This window comes from Rosa rugosa, chromosome 6 (genome assembly GCF_958449725.1).
Source record: "Rosa rugosa chromosome 6, drRosRugo1.1, whole genome shotgun sequence".
NCBI lineage: Eukaryota > Viridiplantae > Streptophyta > Magnoliopsida > Rosales > Rosaceae > Rosa > Rosa rugosa.
Genome location: NC_084825.1, coordinates 8,402,397 through 8,421,378, shown reverse-complemented (window position 1 = coordinate 8,421,378; position 18,982 = coordinate 8,402,397). Strand labels below are relative to the sequence as shown.

Below are 18,982 nucleotides of genomic sequence, written 5' to 3'. Positions count from 1 at the left end.
ATCATACGAGGCCGAATTGGAAAATGGACCATGGCGTTGTCTGAGTTCACGTTTCAATATGTGTCTCAAAAGTCGGTCAAGGGCCAAGCATTGGCAGATTTCCTAGCTCATCACCCTTCGACCGAGTTTGAAGGAGCCGAGGAGGTTGATATTGGGGTCGTATACGTGGCGTCTATGACCAACAACTATTGGACCATGTATTTTGACGGTTCAAGTACTGAGTTTTCAGCAGGAGCTGGTGTTGTTGTTGAAATGCCTGAAGGACAAAAGTTCCAGTTTGCTTTCCAATTAGACTTTACATGCACGAACAATCAGGCAGAATATGAGGCTCTTATTGTTGGGTTGGAGATTCTACAAGAGATGGGAGCACGACGAGTTCTGGTGTTTGGAGACTCTCAACTGGTCATAAACCAAATGAATAAGGAATTCAAATGCACAAGTTGGGGACTTTTATTTTATCACGCTTTAGCTGACCAACTCGCTAACACGTTCGACAGAATTTCTTTCGCCCACCTCCCAAGGGAACAGAACATGGAGGCCAATGAGATGGCCCAATTAGCCTCAGGGTTACGAATTCCCGAAGGAGACGACTCCCGAGTCATCAAGATTGCCAAACGTACCTTCCCGGCTTTAGAAGAAAGAGGGGTCTCAGAGAATGTTTTTGTTTTTGACATCGAACCGAATGATTGGAGACTCCCCATCATCAAGTTCCACAAAAATCCTCAAGGTAATCATGATCGGAAGACGCGATACTTGGCTGGACATTTCGTTATATACAAAGAAGCAGTCTACCGCAAAAGCTCCGATGATCTACTCCTTCTTTGTATAGGGGGGCAAGAAACTTTGGAAGTCATGAGAGATATCCATGAGGGGATATGTGGTGCACACCAGGCCGGAATCAAAATGAGGTGGTTAATTCGAAGACACGATTTCTACTGGCCAACAATTCTAAAGGATTGCATTGAATTCGCAAAGACTGCAAGAAATGTCAAATTCATGCACCTGTCCAAAGAGTTCCGGCCGACGTCCTCCATCCAATTGTTAAGCCATGGCCGTTTCGAGGTTGGGCCATGGACATTATAGGGAGTATTAGACCACCATCATCAAAACAACATGTATGGATTTTGGTTGCCACTGATTATTTCACTAAATGGGTAGAGGCCAAACCATACGTTACTATTTCAAGTCAGACAATGATCAAGTTTGTGGAGGAAAACATTGTACACAGGTTTGGGATACTTGAAACCATAACGGCCGACAAGGGTTCTGTTTTCATAGCCGAAGCAATGCATGAACTCACAGATAGTCTAGGCATCAAGTTAACTCACTCGACACCTTACTATGCCCAAGCAAATGGTCAGGCCGAAGCCAGCAATAAAGGCATTATAAATATACTCAAGAAGATGGTTTAAGATAATCCCAGGGATTGGCACAATCTACTGTCCGAAACATTGTGGGCCTTTCGGACGTCCAAACGTACAGCCACAGGGACAACGCCTTTTGCGCTAACTTATGGGCACGATGCTATGTTACCTGTTGAGATGAAATTGAAATCACTTAGATTCGCTGCTCAAAATGAAATGGTGGCTGACGACTACACTCAGGCAATGATTCAGGAACTTGAAGAACTTGACCAAGAACGAATGGACGCTTACAACCGAATGGAAGCACAAAAAAAGGCTGTGCCTCGTGCATACAACAAGAGAGTTAAGTCCAAGTCATTTGCTGAGGAAGATTTGGTTTGGAAAGCTGTTTTGCCTATCGGAACTAAAGATAAACGTTTCGGAAAATGGTCGCCAAGGTGGGAAGGCCCGTTTATCATCGATCAAGTGCTAGGAAAAGGTGCGTATCAATTAAGGGACCAAGATGGAGAGTTGCATGCAATGCCTATCAATGGGCAATTCCTTAAGAAATATTACCCCACTACTTGGGAAATGATGGATCAAGAACTGTAGTGTACCATCTAGGGAAATACCGGCTGAGTATTGGGCTTGTAAACTCGGCCGACTATGTTATGTTGTATGTTTTTGCATAAACAACGTTTAAGTGTCTCTTGACTTGACATCCCTTTATTTACATTGTTGGAATTTACTTTTATTTTGTCGGCCAAAGTTAAACATGAAGTGTTGGCCGAATCAACCAAAATTGTATTGTCCAGAGTCAAGTAATTCATTTGGCCGAGTTAAATAAGTCGGCCGAATCAACTGAGGTAATTTCGGCCAAGGTAAATAGGAGGGTCAGCCAAGCTGAAGATGTTGGTTTAACCAAGCTCAAAATAAAGTGCAAGACAAGTATTAGGACCTAGTTGGACGAAATATATGAAGTCAAAAGAGGCTGAATCCATTGACAAAATAGCGGCCGAATGATCAACCGGTCATATACGCAAATTAGAATGTGAGTCCTACAAATAAGGTCGGTTAGACTCTACAAAATTAATGCAACCGGCTGAGTTATGGTCCTAGGACCATGTACAAAATATAAGTCGAGATGAATACCAAATCCCCCTATAACTACATGTCAGAGGGTAGAAGAGACCGAAGAACTTCCCTAACTTTTTCCAAGTCCTCCATACCTTGGTCGACCTTTCTCTTCAAGATGCCTCTCTTCTTGTTGTACGACTTGACCGAGGATAAAATCAAGCTATACCTAGTTAGATCTTGTTGAGGAACAATGGTTCGGATGGCAGCCGAAGTGACTTTGACTTGCTCTTCAGCTTCGACTAATTGCTTTTTCAAATCACGCACTTTTTGCCTTCCCTCGTCCAAAGAAGTCTTCAACTTATGAAGTTGGCCAAGATCGGTAGACTGGCGAATGTCTTTATACTCACTTATCAACTTCTCGCCGGTTTCAAACTCTTTTTGGGCTTCTAGGCAAGGAGAAAGACTAAAATTTGCACGGGACAAAAGGGCATGAAATTCATAAGCTTCTACTTGAGATAAGTGGTTGGCTGAAATAAGTACTTCAACCACCTCCTTGAAGGTGAGGAAACTAGTCTCGGTTACTGCTCTCGTATCACAACCCAAAAACTGTCTGACTGATTCAAGTGCCTTCTTGGTTTCATTTGTCTCAAGCTTTTCCTCTACCGGGCTCACGTTGTTGTCTAGCGTATTGAGAAACTGAAGTAACTCCAAACCAAGATCACCTGTTGTTTGTTCCTAGAAAGAAAAAACACGAGATTGATTTAATTCAGCTAGGGCGAACTAAACCTGAAGTTTTTGAGTCACTCACCACAGGCTCAGCCGACGATGAGGCTCAAACGATAGCTTGATCATTTCGAGGTATCCCTTCAGTAGGAGGAGAGGTAAGCATTCCGAACATAGAGGGAGTTTGTTCAGTTGGGTTGAGAAGAGCCAACTCCAGGGTTGAACCGCTTCGAGATTCTCGTACCTGCACAAACAATAAAGGTTCAAGTTGTTTCTAGAGTATGAGGGCGATAAACACCAAGCCGGATTGAAATATTTTACCTGGACATGTATTTGGTGGTTAAGCAATGCCTCTCGGCCAAGTACACCGATGTCTTCCACATCCTTAGCAAGGTTGGCTGAGTTTGCGAGTTGTTGGTCGATATTAGGAAGCTGGTTCTCACCCAAGTCCTGCAAAAGAGAAGAATCAGTAATCACAGACAAGCAAGAAAGAAAATCGTCCAACAGGGGAATACAAGAGGCTTACATCCATGTCAATCTCAACCATGGAACTCTCAGGAGGAGGCAAAGAGTGATCAATACGGCCATCTCCCTGTCAAGATTAAGAGAGTCATTTAGCCAGGCACAATTCATATAACCAAAACGAGAGAAACACACAACTTTAAATCAAGAACCTACCTCATGCTCAAAGTTTTCTGACTGTGCTTCATCAAGCGAACCTTCGCTGTCGGCCGAGCCCGTATTGTTGGTTGAGGCATCACTAGTTTCGGCCGCATCCTCAGCTCCAGACATGATGTGATTTTCAGCTAGAGCATTTTGGCTATTATCCATATCACCCTCGAAAATTATGTCTTCACTAACCATAATGTCGGCCGGATTCGTGACCGAACTCTCCACCACGTCAGGTGACTTCTTTACCTTCTTGGTAGGCAAAGTTCTTCCCGACTTTGATCCTCGTTTCTTTGAGGTTTGCTCTGAAAGATAGCAAAAATTTAGCAACTAAAGAAATTAGCGATTGGTCGGACAGTGAGTTGGGATTTACCTTCCTTAGACAATTCTTTGGATTTCGACTTAGCAACTGGTGCTTTCTTCTTGCCATTGCCTAGAACACAAAGCATAACTTTAGAAATGTATTTGAGATCAAAGGAATTTTTCTGGTTGAGATTACTCACCTTTTTTGGCAACCAAGCCCGGAAATCCATACAAGGCAACACGCTCGATTGTCCGCAAGTCCTCTCCAAGTTTCCTCTTGATAAATGTTGACCACCAAACTTGGGAAAGTCGGGGTTGCTCTATGATCAGGTTCGCGGGCGCTCAGGCCAGATCTCTCAAACTTGCCAAACTGAGTCTGATAATAAAGAGTGACGGCCGAACAATGCGCAGTGTCTGTAAACCCACCTCTCCATGAAGAAAAACGATTCCGGGACATTAGAAAGAAGGCTGGACAACTTTGTATGAAGCCAAGTTGACGCGCAACGAAGTTTGGAAGATAAACCTCAATCCCTGGCCGACCCAGTGTACCCTTGAGACCATAGTTTATGTCTCGAGAAATCAGAATGCTCCCCCAAGGTAGAAGTACTGACAAGTCCAAAGACCTCTCTCATGGCTTCATTATGTTTAATGCAAGACAAGAAGGATAATCTCGGCTATAACAGATGGCAAACTCTTCCTTGGTCATGCTCTTTTTCGAAAGGAAGAAAGCAAAGCACTCTACTACCGAATGGGCATGAGGACCAAGAGAGATGATCTGGCGGCCGAGAATCACAGTGGAATTAAAATGATGACTTGGTCGAACCTGACGAAAGTAAGTTTGCACCCATACCTGGAACATCCATAGTGGCCCTCCAACATCCAGTGTCATATTGTTGGTCACCACATTACGCAGAGTACGATAAAGATAGGCAAGGACGAATGGACCAAGGGCTAAAGGTTTACCCAAGCTAAGGGCCTCCGCAATACCAGCAAACTCGAACAAACACTTGTTCGACTTAGTGCAAAACACATATTTGCATAACCAATATAGGAGGAAAGCAGCGTGCTCATGTTGTTTCGGGCTGTGCCTCTCAACCGTGGACACATCTTCGGCAATTGCATGTTCGGCGTAGAAAGTGCTATAGTTAAGCAACTTCCTTGCTTTGGCATCGGCTTTTTGTTTGGCCTTCTTGTCATCCTTGTTCACTTTGAGTTTCAAGCTAGCATGAAAAGAGGAAGGAAGGTCAGCTAAGGCACATATCTCCTCTCCATTCGGCCGAAAACCAAATATTGCGGCCATATCTAGCAAGGTTGGACTCATTGGCCCAAGTGGCAGGTTCATGGTGTTAGTAGCAGATGACCAAAAACACAAGGCAGCAGCAAGAAGGGGCTGGTCCATGTAGATTTCTTGCTCAGACATTTTAATACTATCATAAATACCAAACTTTTTCCATGAGCGGCCGAAAAAGTGCTCCATCCGTGGTACCCATTTCTTCCACTCGGGTGTAGATTTCGGCCAACTCCCTGGTTGTTTGGAGTTTGTATTCCAGCTAGACCAGCTAGCTCCGCCGGTCAAGCAAGATGTGTCCACCAATGAGTTTTCTAGAACCTCGTTGATGGCCGACGGCATACCCAAACTGTAATGTGGTCCTAATATACACTCTCTTCGCGGTTCTTTATTCTTCACCAACCGACATATCACAGAGCTTTGAAGTTTGTCCACAGAAGCATTAAAGGCAGCTTCAAGCTTGGTTGAGAATTCTGCTAATTGTGCTTTCGTTGCAGCCAATTGGGCTTTTGTTGCTTCGCTGTCCTCTAGCCCCGTTTCGGTTTCTGAAATATCATCGGTCATTAAAAGCTTTGTTTAGCAACAGTGGATTTCATTCAAACCTGCAAATAAATCACAGAATCAGTGCATGACAGAATTCGATCTATGCTCGACACAGAAACCAAGAATTTACAAGTTAGTTCAAATTTCAAATTAAGACTCAAGGATCTATGCTTCTGTCTTATCATCAGAAAACTAAGCTGGCGGGTGTAGATTTTGATTGTCAACAGGAAAGCAGAAGCAATGCAATAACGCAAGTGGTATTTGGTGAGTTCAATTAAGGGCCATGCCTTCAGTGATTTATCAACACAGCATTGAACTTTTGAAATAACAATGTTCAAAACTCCGAAAATCACCAGCAAGTGCTCACCATAATTAAAAGAGTTCTGACTTTTCAAACTCTTGATTAATCAAGGATGGGCCGTAATCTGGATTAAATGCCAGATTCAAAGTGCGTAACCTTCAGGGGGCAAATTATTCATCAAGTGCAAGCATCTTATGTCAATCTCCAAGATTTCATCCAGACAAATTAAGCAAGAGTTATGGTTCACCCAGAATTTTGTCAAACGAGAAGCAAGGGAAACATGAATGCATTTCAAATCTCATAAGGCCGAAATGATGCTAATTCTCAGCTTACTCACACATAGTTAAGAGTGGAAAAAATTTAGGCAACTTACTTCCCCAAGAAATCTCAGTCCAGCATAGCTCTTCCTCGCTTAATCAACCTGGTTAGTCGCTCAACATCATCAGACGCACTCTTGAGATTGCTGGAAGAATCGAACCCAAACCACAGCCATCTTGCAAATCGCTGGTATCGAACCAGACCACGGCGACCCACTTTGTAGCCCACCGGCGCCGGATTCAGACCGGTAACCCGCCCCGAAACCCACCGTCGTCAAACTGATCAGCTGCGGTCCCAGATCGATTTCACTCGCAATTTACCGACGTCAGTCAGTTGTAGATCTGAGTTGAACACCCAGACCAGAGGGGGCTTTGAATTTATGGAATAGCTCAAAAAGTCTGGACTCGAAAAACGTGGATGGGATTTATGAAGGAGAAATCATGGTTTTGCCATCGCATTTTCTTTTTCAATAAAGGTTCTGCACAAGAGCACGGCCCCACAAGTTCAGTTTGTCTAATGGCACACACCATCCTATTATTATATAATTATACTTAGATGTGTTCATGGCTTCATGCACAGAATTCACGTGAGCATGCACATGGTTACACATATGTATAATTATGCATAATTGTTTTGCATGGCCAAGCTCTTTGCTTTGGTTGACTGAAACTAAGTTTGGCTGACCATGACCAAGTTAATTTAGGCATCTTAGCCCATTCGTCCTATCTCAATGCTTCGGTCAAAGCTCCCATGTTGTTTTTTTTCTAAGCCAAGCTCACAGGTTGTGGAAGGCTTGATACACGTGCATGGCTGGTTCTCACATTGATAAATTCACGACACCTCGACCAAATTTTGGAGTACTTTAGAACATGACCGAGTATAAAGTCCTGGCCGAGTAGTAACCTCGACCGAGTAATAAGTCTCGGTCGGGTTGTTTTTTCTTCTCCAAGATAATATGACCGTGCTTTCAAACTTGGGGTGTATCGGCCAAGTTTATTTCAAGTTTTGCATGTCAAGGCTGAGTTTTGTGATTCAAGTTGCACAACCAAATTGAAGTATCACGACCAGGTATTTTTGAGATATTCCATTTTTATTCAAGTCTCATAACCACTTGGCTTGAGAGCCAATGCAGATGAGACTGGGGGGGCAATGTTTGGACCTAAATTTAGCTACTCTCGTGTACGACCATGTTGAGAAGAAATGGGACTGAGTTGGCACCCATTCAAGATAAATAATTCGTGAAGTCATACAACCGAGGGAAAAGTGTCGGTCGGTCACCCAGCTTGATTTGAGGTTTTAGGAACGAACGACCCAAAAATTAGTTAGTTGGGCCATGCAGCCATATGTTCGGTTTAGTCCGAGTTCAAAAGGGTGATTACACATGTGGGCCGAAATGAGAATTAAAAGTGTTCGGCCAAGTTTAGGCAACAATTTCGACTGAGGAATCCTCGCAAGGAAGGAGTTCAAATCAATTATGGATTTCGATTGTGAAGATTTCAGATATCAGCCAAGTTAGGATTTTATGAGACGAATCAATCCTAAAAGGAAGGAGAATCCTACTTCAATTCCACGTCTTGGAGGATAAGTTAGCTAGGGTTTTGACTTGTATATATAGCACATTGTAACTCATTGTAAAGGGTCCTGCACCACACAACAAACAAATCAATATACAACTTTTACTCTCAAACTTTTCTCTTGCTATCTCATAGGTACTTTACCTTCGATTCAACTTTCACAATTTGTTTTCATTTCTAGTTTTTCTATTTCAATTCAGTACTTTACATTCAAGCGCTTTACTTTCTTGTTTATTTACTTTATATGCACTTTACTTTGCGCACTTAGGAGTAGTTCGTAACGTAGAATTATCATCCATTGATCTCTTTCGGCCAGTCCGGATTGGATCGATGCGATTCGCTGTTCACACACATATCATCTCACAACGCTTTGACAACCGAGTCCACTTCACCTTTGTCTTCACCTTGATTTGCGAATATCTTCACCCGATAGATCTCTCGCTTGTCACCCGGACGTTTGAGTTTACCCAAGAAGTGAACGTGATAGAAGATCCCGGTCAGGGTTGACGCCTAACCGAAGTCCTTGCAACAGAGGCATCAGAACCTAACGGCCGAGAGGGTTCCTTCCTCGGCCTACAATCATTTGAAAGAAGTCAGACAAAAGCGCAAATCATATCTAACCCTCGCTTGGCCATTCGGCCGCGAGTTGGCACGCCCGCGCTATTTCAGAAGGACGATTCAACCACAGGTCCCTCGGCCCTCATTTCGGCCGAGACGATTTTGAGGCCAACAAACGTATGAGAGACTACGTATTCATAAGGTACAAAAATATTCACGCTTAGGTAAGACTATTAGGCTATTTTAAAGGATTAAGAATTTAGAGAAAAATCCAATTTGGGTTTACAAAACTTTTCTTGAAGTACCGAGGCTTAGGAAAAGCCCGGAAAGATTCGGTGAAGTGTCAGAGAAATAAGGATGTTTGGAATAGTATTTTCGAAGTGGGCTTGAGGGAAATTAAGAGGAAAAAGAAAATGGGAGTAGCCAAGCCCACTTGGCCAAAAAAGAAGGATATATTAGACTTTTCACACGAATTAAAGATGGGAGGTATTTAAGCCTCACATTCCCCAAACCCTAGCCTCAAACACCATTTCCTCACTTCTCTCTCTCTCTCTCTCTCTTCCGAGCCTCTCTCTCTCTCTCTCCTTGCATCACCGGCCGCCGCCGGTGCTCCGATCCACACCAAAATTTCCATATTTTCTCCTCTTCGTTCCCTCTATCCATTTCTCAAACAAAAATCGTGAGATTTAGCCATTCAATTCTCCAAAAGCCCTAGAACCCGAAATCAATTTAGGGGTTTTTGTGATTTCTTCATTCTAAGTTCAAATCAAGGTAATCTCCCTCCTAATCTAGTCTCTATTCATCCGATCTATACTTATTTCATCTCAAATTCGAGTTTTTGATTTCCATATGTGATTTTCATGCATGAACCCAATTTTCTCTTAAACCAAAAGGCTAGGCTACGGGTTTGGCAAAGATTTGTGGTAAGGATCTATCCCATGCAACCTTGTTTTGAGTTTCTGGGTTGTGATGTCGATTTTGGACGGATTTGTAGGTGAAGAAGGCCAAGGAGGAGGAAAGACCATGAGTTTTTGGAGAAGAAAGGGTAAGATTGAGTTTTGGGAAAACCCTTGAATTTTTGGAGTTTGTTTTGCTGATTTTGAATTTTGTTGACCTATTTTTGTTGGTGGAAAATTGGATCTTTGAGGAAGATTTAATTAGTAGGAATTTATTAGTTTAATCTTCAAATTGTTGGAAATTGGTGTTGAAGATTTTAGTGATCTTTCTTGTGTAATTTTGACCAAAAGAAAAAGAAAAGGGAAGAAGAAAATAAAAGTCTTTATTTTTGGAAGAAAAAAATAAAGAAATGAGTAAAAGTTGAATTAAAGGAATTTTACCGTGGTAAAGTGGTAAAAAGTGAAAAGGGTGAAAGTGAAGGTAAATTCGGTGAAATGAGATAAAAATGTAAAAGTGAAAGTGAGATGGTAAAAACTACAGTAAAAGTAAAAAGGTGAAAAAAAAAAGAGTAAAAATAGAAGTAAAACTTGATTTATAATTATTTACTTATTTATTTTTAATAAATAAGAAATAAGGTAAATAAAGGGGTACTTGGTCAAAAGTCAGAAGTCAAAATCAAATGTCAAAAGTCAACTCCAAGGGTTGACCAAGGTTGACCGACCTCGTAAAACAAGAGAATCGACTCGACTTTGGTCGCTCGGATTGGCGATAATTTGATGGAGCAATAAGGAAGTTTTCCTTTTTAAGAAAGAAGTTCGTTTCCTAAATTGGTAAAAGTTGGAAGAAATAATAAATGGCCTCATTGAAAAAAAAAAAAAAAAAAAAGATTTTGTATACGCGATTACTTAGAGTTGGTCACGATGTTTACGCGGATAATTACTTACAAATTAAGTAATGGTTCAGGAAATACGATCGTTAAGGAAGCTTACGCGGAAAACACCGGAGTGTACGTGGAATACGCCGGCATTTCCAAGTAGGGTGAGCTGTCCCTTCCTTGTTAGAGGCTTTTCTATATACGTGGAATGCTCTAGTATAATAGTATGTTGCCTGCAAGTACGTTTTTGGTTGTTCATTAGTCGATGCCTCTATCTGTGTTTTCATAACTGATAATTGTTGATTGCGAAAACCGAGGCTAAACTTGTATGTTGAGATACTGTACCCATTGTATGTTTGTACTTGTGACCTGAAAGTGAATGGGATCTAGACGCGTTGATTCCTAGGCATCCCAAGGTGTCGATAACCATGAACCTCCGGAGGGGGCTATGCTCCTATGTGCGTCGAGGAAAGGTGAATAACGATGGTGAACCAGTCATAAGACACTCAGGGCCAAGAAATAGACACTTTCGCTACTTGTAGTCACAAGGACCACAGAGTAGTTGGCCGGTTCTCGAAGGATGACAAACCGGGTCAATCACCGATTGTTTTAGATTAGCCGGCAGGTAAGTATCTCGGAGCTCCAAGTTGTGTGAAGCATGCTGCATATGATTTCCTAAAAAAGGACGACGATGATTGTTTTTGTTTGCATTTTCTTTACTCAATTTTACAAATGCGCACAATCTATATTCTAGTAGCTATTTTACTTATTAGTTTTCAAACCTAACTAAGGTTGGGTTGGCCCCTATTGGGCTAGCGAGGACGAAATGCTCACCCCTACATTTCAGGTTGCAACGAGGTCACTCTGGAAGATCTGTATTTGAAGTGGGTCGTTGGCCGAGTCCGTGTGTTGCTGTCCCTATTGCTTGAAGTCATTTCCTTTTGGTACTCTATCAATTTACTCGCTTTTCTTTCAATGTTGAGCTCAGTTGAACTCTATGAGGTCCGCCTACCTGGGAGCGCGCCTCACCCTTTGTTTTATTGTTGCTGTTGAACTCCTTTCATTTCGGTTATGATGTAAGCCTTAAGGCGTCACAGTGCACTTGCCTACTTTATTTTGAAGTATTTCCAGACTTGTTAATTTGAATATTGGGTTGTTGATCGAAAGTCCTTTCTTAAAATTTTTATTTATTTCTTATTTTCTAAAACTCGTATTTCAAAAGGCCTTGTAGTATTAAGTTGGTAGGTCCTCAACACGTCTACGACGTATAGAGCTCCTATTGGCTTAATATTACGGCGCTGTGGTATTCCCACTTAGGTCACCACACCATGTAATTAAGATAATGCCTTTGAGATACTTGAGACCCTCAATGTATAGATCTTTAAAGTTTATATTGAGGAACCTATGAAAATGAGAGCTATCCTTTCAATGTTCCATTTGTCTTATTAATCCGAGGTTTTTGAATGTAGGATTACTCTGAAACTTATTTGTTTTTATACTTTCTCTAATTTACAAAACTTGGAAAAGGAAATGACACAATTCTAAGAGGTAATGCATATATACACTTACAAGTTTATCAGTTCTAATGAATGGAAAAATTAGTTGGAGAGAGCCTGATCTTGCAATTAATAGACCCTAAAGGGCCTCATGTCACTTGCTTATATTCCAAAATCTCTTGTCAATCACCCAACTTGATCGCTGCAATGGAATACAAGAAGTCAGACTTTTTCAAGAACACATTAGAAATCAACATCAAAATTGGCATTAGTGCATGGAAACTTTAATCTGAAACCGATGCTGTTTGATGATATAACCAAGTACTTTTGCTCCTCTTCCTTAAGGTGCAAGTAAACCTTGTAACCTGGTGAGTTCAGATTAATGTTGTGCTGATTAATTGATGGAATTACTGAAAATCCAGATTTAGTAACTGCTAGCTAATTCCTAAAACCAAAACCTTTAACCTCATTCCAATAAAACATCAAATCTGCATTATTTTAGAACAGAGATGAAAGCCAAATCTTAAAATAGCAGCAAGATTGTTAAGTTTTGGCTTCAAACCTCTATCTCTAGAGTAACATATCTAAATGCATGGCATTATTGCTGGAACTCTGGAGTGGCTGGTGAGGTAGGATCAAGATTCGTGAGAGTCGACTCCGACTTGGGAAGACGATCAAGATTTGCTTGCCTATCAGAAGTCTGGAAGATTTGATCCAGTGGACTCCCCTACATATCCGATCGAGGTGGATGCAGATGCAGAGTAATAGGAGGAGGGAATAGAAAGGTCATCGTCATTGATGATTATTTATTTATTTATTTTTCAAGCATGGTATAAGTTGTTTCGGCTACAGAAATCGGGGATTTTTTTTGTAGGGGTTTGACACATATTGGGAAATATGAAAAATCAAGCCAAACCTCATAAACCGACGAGTTGAAATTTTTTTTTTTTTTTTTTTTTTTTTTTGAGAGAAAGGTGCAAATTCCATTAATAAACAAACATATTACAACGCATTGAAACCATCGTGGAACTACCGGTTACGGGACAGTCAAAACAAATGACATCCATAAGCCAAAAAGGCCCAACCCCTAACCAAATTTTACGCCCGCAGGCAACATTGGATAACATCCAAACCTGACTGGCTACACCAAGGAACAACCAAATCCAGCTGAAACGATACAACCCCGCCACCAACAAAAAGATGAACCGATTAACCCGTTCGAACACCGTGATCCAAAACTGCCAGACCCCGTGTAAAGGTGAATCACCATCTAGTTGACATCCAGAAAGCACCGCCAACCCCAACCAAATCTGACTGGCAACCTCAAGGAACATCCAAGCCCAACTGTAATGATACAATCCTGCCACCAACAAAAAGATAAACTGATTCACCCGTTCGGACACCGTGATCCAAAACTGCCAGACCCCGTGTAAGGGTGAATCGCCATCATGTTGACAACCAGAAAGCACCGCCAAACCCAACCCTCACTCAAAAGAGGAGGGACTTATTGTCAACAAGACAACAACAGAAACCAAACAAGGAAATAAACAACAACCAAACACTAACAGACACAAACAAAGCCCAAACATAGGGGCTCAGCCCAAAATCCACTTCTCCAACCAGAGAGCAGGCGCAGCCAGCACCCCTTCCCGTCGCCAGCGATCTCCACCATCATCACCCCGCTGCCACGCACCATTGCACCTCAACGCCACTTCCCTACGTCGCCGCTCCGCCTGGCCACCTTGGGGACAGAGCCGAGACAACATCGGATCCCTACAGGAGCCGTCACTGCCGCGATTTGATCTCCCCCGCCACACAGCCTCCCTACGTCGCCGCACCACCGTACCACAAAGCCACCGGATCCCACCAAGAAGCGATCCCTCTCCGGGCTCGTTTCTGTCATGAGATCGAAGACCCATCCCATGCCAAGATCCCAGATCTAGCAGTGACACCAGAACCCATCGCCGGCCAGGCAATCCCCGCCGCTGCACCTGAACAGAACTCGCCCACGACCCGAGAAGAAGAGATCCGTAAAGATCTGCCCCCTCAGACATCGAACATCCATCATGCATCCCTGAGCCAAACCCCCACCGTAAAAACTCGCTACCAACCCAAGCCATCAATTCTCTCCCAGACCGAAACGCAGCGGCAGAAGCGCCGGTTTGGCTCAGGGTGAGGCGCGTTCCCCGTTATGCGGACTCTTGAGTTGAAAAATTTTCTTTCTTAAAAGAAAGTGCAATTCATAGCTAATTGAATCTTGTCACACAATGTACACGTGCTAATTATAGATTGCCTGTTATGGCAAGTGAAATGTATAAAATTGACCACAAGAAATATATCTACAATTATAACTATTGCGAATTCGCGATGATGGCTCCATCATGTAAGATGTAATTATGGCAAAAATTTGGTCTTTTCTAATGATTTTTCTCATATCTTTGATGAGAGAAGACAAACTCGATCTAACCAATATCATCATCTCAACTTCGAGCAGTTTGTCTCGCCATTCATTCAAGCATCCTTGAACTCAGAAACCTCAACCTATAGACTGCCCAGTATTTCATCTCTTAGCACCGATCTCTACCTCAAAAACACCATGAAGGCTTCAACAATAATAAGAAAACACAGAGTCAAAAGAGAAAGCAAGCCGAGTTCAATTTTATTATATTTGGGTGGCAAAGTTGGAATGACAAAATGAATTTATATTATAATTAAGAAAGGAATTGAAATTTACCCTCTTAATCTTACAGTTCAAACTTCATGTTTTTTTTTTGGAGGCTTCATGTTTTTTTTTTTTTTTTTTATAACTTAAATTTTATCCTTAGCTACTTAAGTTTTACTATTTTGTAAGAATTTCAACCAAAAAAAAAAAAATGAATGAAACAATAAAATAAGGAGTGTGGATTTCTCACCCTCCGTAAAAAATTTAAAAGTAAGTAAAAAAACACTACTAGAATTATGCCCTCAGACATCGGCCAAAAATCGATGAGAAACAAAATCCCGACCGATATCTTAGTGGGTGATGAGAAAGGTCCGGAAAATCCAGACATCGGTTTTTAGCCGATGTCTAGTATAAGTATACACATCGGTTACCCATAATAAATCGATGTAAATACGTTTAAATAATAACAAACTTGTATGTTTAACTATTGTTAAACCCTCATCTTATTGCCTTTAATGCATAAAGAAATATATATCCTATGGCACAACTATGTATTTTAACATCGTTATTTATTTAAAAACGATGATTGATACTGTTTCACACATCGGTTTTCTGCTCTTCATCGATGACAATACTTATACCGGACATCGATCTCTATCTAAAACACGATGTGCACTAGTTTGTGGCACATTGGTTCTAGCATAGTAATTCGATCTCTTATGGTTAATGGGACATCGATTTCCATTTTGAAACTGATGTATTGCTCTTAATAGACATCTGTTTTTATGGTTATAACTGATTTAAACTTTATGTATAGACATCATGTTCTTTAGATGAGGATGATGTCCACAAAATATGTAGCTGCTGCTATAAAATGCAATCCATATTTGACAAAAGTAATTTGAATATTGGAGTATTCTGTCTAAACTCATTATCCTTGACAGTTCACAAAATAGGCAAAATAAAATTCCAAACGCATGAATTAACATTTTCCAAGCAATTTTCACCTACTCTTTTTTTTTGACTTTGTCAAGGAATTTTCACCTACTCTAATTGTTCTAGTCTCTTGCTCTATTTTCACAATCGTGAAAAGTTATCCTTGCATACATGTCTCCAACTTTCTCCGAGAAATTCATTGATAGCGATGGCATTTTGTCCATAAGTTAATGGTGAGAGCCAATATCCCCACAACAGCCATTTCTTCATATCCTCTGAATAAAAAATAATAACAAAATTAATAAAAAGAAAAAAGACACAAGTTTAGCTTACCATCAGAATTTAATTAAGACACTACAATAACACATAAAAGCCCTGTTATGATTTCTCAGATTAGATTAGACTTTGCAGAGGATTTACCTTGTGATATGACAAAGCCACCCAGACCAAGAATGACAAGTAAAGCACCAAATCCAAATGTATTTGCAATAGTTACGTTCCTTCCTAGCGCCCATACTAATCGAAACAGTCCATTTGCCATCTGGCTAATAAATTTACTGCAGTAGTCAAAGCGATTCTCGGCTTGTTCAACTTGCCATAACCCCTCTTGTAAATCAATTCCTTCACACTCTTCAGGTTGGGGTATCTGAAATCATGCAATCCTATTAGCCATACATTTATATGTTTACAGGTAAAACAAAGAGTTTAGTTGTATGCACCCATAAGTGACATATGGTCCAAACCAGCAAAACTAGTACGGAGTTTCTTAGTGACATACTTTTCTTACTACAAACCATGTAGATATTGATAATAGATATGTCATCAAGAATTTTGATGACTTGAAGCAGAATTTTAATGGTGGCAAGCTTGCAGCACATATTGAGTGGAATTGATATTAACTGATGCAACTTAACTTCATATATAAACCATTACCTTGTGCAAGTTGGTCCCATTTGTTGTCGCTTTGTAGTTTTCAATTCTAGAGGCATTTAGAGATGCAGTAGTTGTGTTCAGATTTTGTTTCAATGAGCCATTTTCTTTGTTCAATCTAGAAATTTGATCCTGTCAAATGCCAAAAGCCATGTATGGCAATTTAGTATCAAAAATGGCACGGGTGTAGGATTTACAAATCCAATTACCTAAGTCAACAAGTTAAACAAAGAAATGAATTGAACACTATAATTTGATAGAAGAGCAAGCAGATACCTCCTTTTCCTTTAACAAAGCTGCATAGTTTTTTTTATAATGCTTTAATTTCTGCCTCAGATTCCTGAAGTCTCTTAATCTCAGCTCGGTATCGTTCAATCTAAAAGGACATAATAATACACAATAAAAATATTACTCATAAAATATTCCATCAAATTTGATAAACCAAACAACAGCAGCAAGAAGACACAAACCATAACAGAGAACGAAAGACAATAGCAATGACCAGCAACCCATCCAGACAATAGTCAAATGCATACACAAGTTGGATTTTCCACAGGTATAGACGTCAAATTAACAAGGACATACAGGCAACAGACTGCTGCCTCATATTTAAAAACTATCAATCGTCCCAAGCAGCATCACATATAGACTACTAGATTACATCCATACTGATAGTCATGCTTTTAGATCTTGTAGCTAATATACACATCTCTTACCAACTTTCCAACAAAGCATTACCAGCTATTCAATCCAAAACGCATGAACATCACCTACAAATTCTTATTTTCATACTCCTAGATGCATTTCCAACTTCTACCATGAAGGAATAGAAGATTCCAATCAATTACCAAACAAACAACACGGCTACAATGCAGATAACCATCAATATTTCCAAAGGTACAAGTATTACCTGTCTCAATCGCAAAAGCTGCAAGATCTTCTTTGTCTTTGGATCAATGGCATTGAAACTGAAAATACAATAATTAAAAGTATAAGGAAAAGAACCAGAACTATAAAGATCTCAATATATAAACAAATTAAGGATCATGACCTACCCACGGATACAAATGATAAACAAAAGCTTAGAGTCTGGCTGGACATAGAATCATCCTTTCAGCCTTGCTTCACGCTTCAACCGGACCAACTCATTGTCCTATATAATGCACACAAGTAGTATATTAACGTGAAGAATAAACATAAAGGGCAAATCAATTAAAAGAAGCAGAGTGAAAATTAATATAATAAACCAAACAAGATGTACCTTCTCTACGTACTCCTTGGTGTACTGTTTGAATTTGTTGTAAATAAGCTTTCTATTCTCAGCATTCTTCTTCTTGGCAGCTTCAAGCCCCTGCTTCTTTGCCAAGGCCCATTCCTCCTCTCTCTTCCTCTTCTTTAGAACAGACTCCGGAACCACTACCTTGACTGCTTCACCCATCTCTACAAATGTGGATCGCAGATAGATGAATGTACTTTCAAAACAAGCCTAATTCAATGTAAACTCACCACTCAAAACAATATCTCTGAGAACAGTGTTTCACACACATCAAAAGGGTGGTTCAAAATATTGAAACAAAAACTAAAAATGAATGAAGCTAAGTATATACGATTCAATCACCGAAACCTCATCCACATCTTAAACTGAAACACACCATACATACAGAAATAAGAAAAGATACCAAATTAAAATAGGTACTTCTAATCCACTTCACTAAAGAACCCTAGAAACCAACTTTCTGCTCAAAAATTTCAAATACACGAATCAAAAACAAGCTCTAATCAACCAAAATGAAAGCTTTCCCAGTGTTAGGCTAACAGAATTGTAGTGAACTTCTATATATACATCAAATTCCAACTAATCCGAACACAACTGTACATTCAAAACTAGTGCTGGGCATAACACACCGGAAATCCGGTAACCGACCCGACCGCACCGGATTTTCCGGCTTGGAAACCGGACCGACCAAAAATGATGCTGTTTTGAAGTCTCACCGAACCGAACCGGTTCATAACGGTTCGGATTCGGGTCCAGCTGTTGAACCGCCCGACGTAAACCGCCCGAACCATATTTTTATTTAAATTAATTTTTGAATTAATTTTATTACTTGTCTAATTATGATTGGTCATAAACCAAGCTTACATAGACTTTTATGCACCTGATCTGCAGAAACCCTAAGACCCTCACAGCCGCACGACCTCATTTGCCAAAACTCAAAAGTTCCAAAACTCTCTTCAGAAAACTCTCCCAACTCTCTCGATCCCTCTCCTACTTGAAAAAAACTCTCTTGATCTATCTCGACCTCTCCCAACTCTCTCGATCTCTAAAAGATCTGCTCCGATCTTGCGAGGGTAAGCTCTCTAAGTCTCTTCTCTTCTCTCTCGGCAGATTTTGATTTACTGAGTATTTGGTTTGGATGCTTTGAAGTTTGAATTCTTGCTTTTAGCTTGAGATAGATTGATTTTCTAATGTTTAAAAGCTGAACAAGTCGG

At 40.6% G+C, this 18,982-nt stretch overlaps 1 protein-coding gene and 2 long non-coding RNA genes across 6 annotated transcripts; 1 reads left to right on the top strand and 2 right to left on the bottom strand.

Annotated features, from left to right (window-relative positions):
- Positions 1–2,345: 2,345 nt before the first annotated feature.
- On the bottom strand, positions 2,346–6,939 carry LOC133717778 (uncharacterized). Of its 2 annotated transcripts, none has more exons than XM_062144509.1 (5): positions 6,621–6,939; positions 3,822–6,005; positions 3,670–3,735; positions 3,229–3,593; positions 2,346–3,155 (listed from the first exon to the last, which is right to left on the bottom strand). In XM_062144509.1, the coding sequence occupies exons 2-5, from the start codon at positions 4,005–4,007 to the stop codon at positions 3,101–3,103; spliced, it is 672 nt and encodes a 223-aa protein (XP_062000493.1). In that variant the 5' UTR covers positions 4,008–6,005; positions 6,621–6,939; the 3' UTR covers positions 2,346–3,100. Both variants share the same exon structure in this region; 1 of them encodes a protein (XP_062000493.1).
- Positions 6,940–9,540: 2,601 nt separating this feature from the next.
- LOC133713887 (uncharacterized) lies at positions 9,541–11,592 on the top strand. Its single transcript, XR_009848302.1, has 3 exons — positions 9,541–9,620; positions 9,692–9,742; positions 10,558–11,592. It is a non-coding gene; the product is annotated as an uncharacterized LOC133713887 (long non-coding RNA).
- Positions 11,593–15,482: 3,890 nt separating this feature from the next.
- On the bottom strand, positions 15,483–17,647 carry LOC133718077 (uncharacterized). Of its 3 annotated transcripts, none has more exons than XR_009850096.1 (6): positions 17,548–17,647; positions 17,403–17,460; positions 16,496–16,868; positions 15,983–16,208; positions 15,671–15,837; positions 15,483–15,633 (listed from the first exon to the last, which is right to left on the bottom strand). It is a non-coding gene; the product is annotated as an uncharacterized LOC133718077 (long non-coding RNA). The 3 variants fall into 3 exon arrangements; XR_009850095.1 differs by having other exon boundaries at positions 16,496–16,624; positions 16,769–16,868; positions 17,403–17,597; XR_009850094.1 differs by having other exon boundaries at positions 17,403–17,597.
- Positions 17,648–18,982: the final 1,335 nt, after the last annotated feature.

What these genes read in the sequence shown, in the direction of transcription:
- LOC133717778 (XM_062144509.1), bottom strand. Translation starts at nt 4,007, where the DNA reads ATGGTTAGTGAAGACATAATTTTCGAGGGTGATATGGATAATAGCCAA. An exon ending in CAGAAAACTTTGAGCATGAG is followed by an intron (nt 3,736 to 3,821) that starts GTAGGTTCTTGA and finishes TAATCTTGACAG; the next exon opens with GGAGATGGCCGTATTGATCA. An exon ending in CATCGTCGGCTGAGCCTGTG is followed by an intron (nt 3,156 to 3,228) that starts GTGAGTGACTCA and finishes TTTTCTTTCTAG; the next exon opens with GAACAAACAACAGGTGATCT.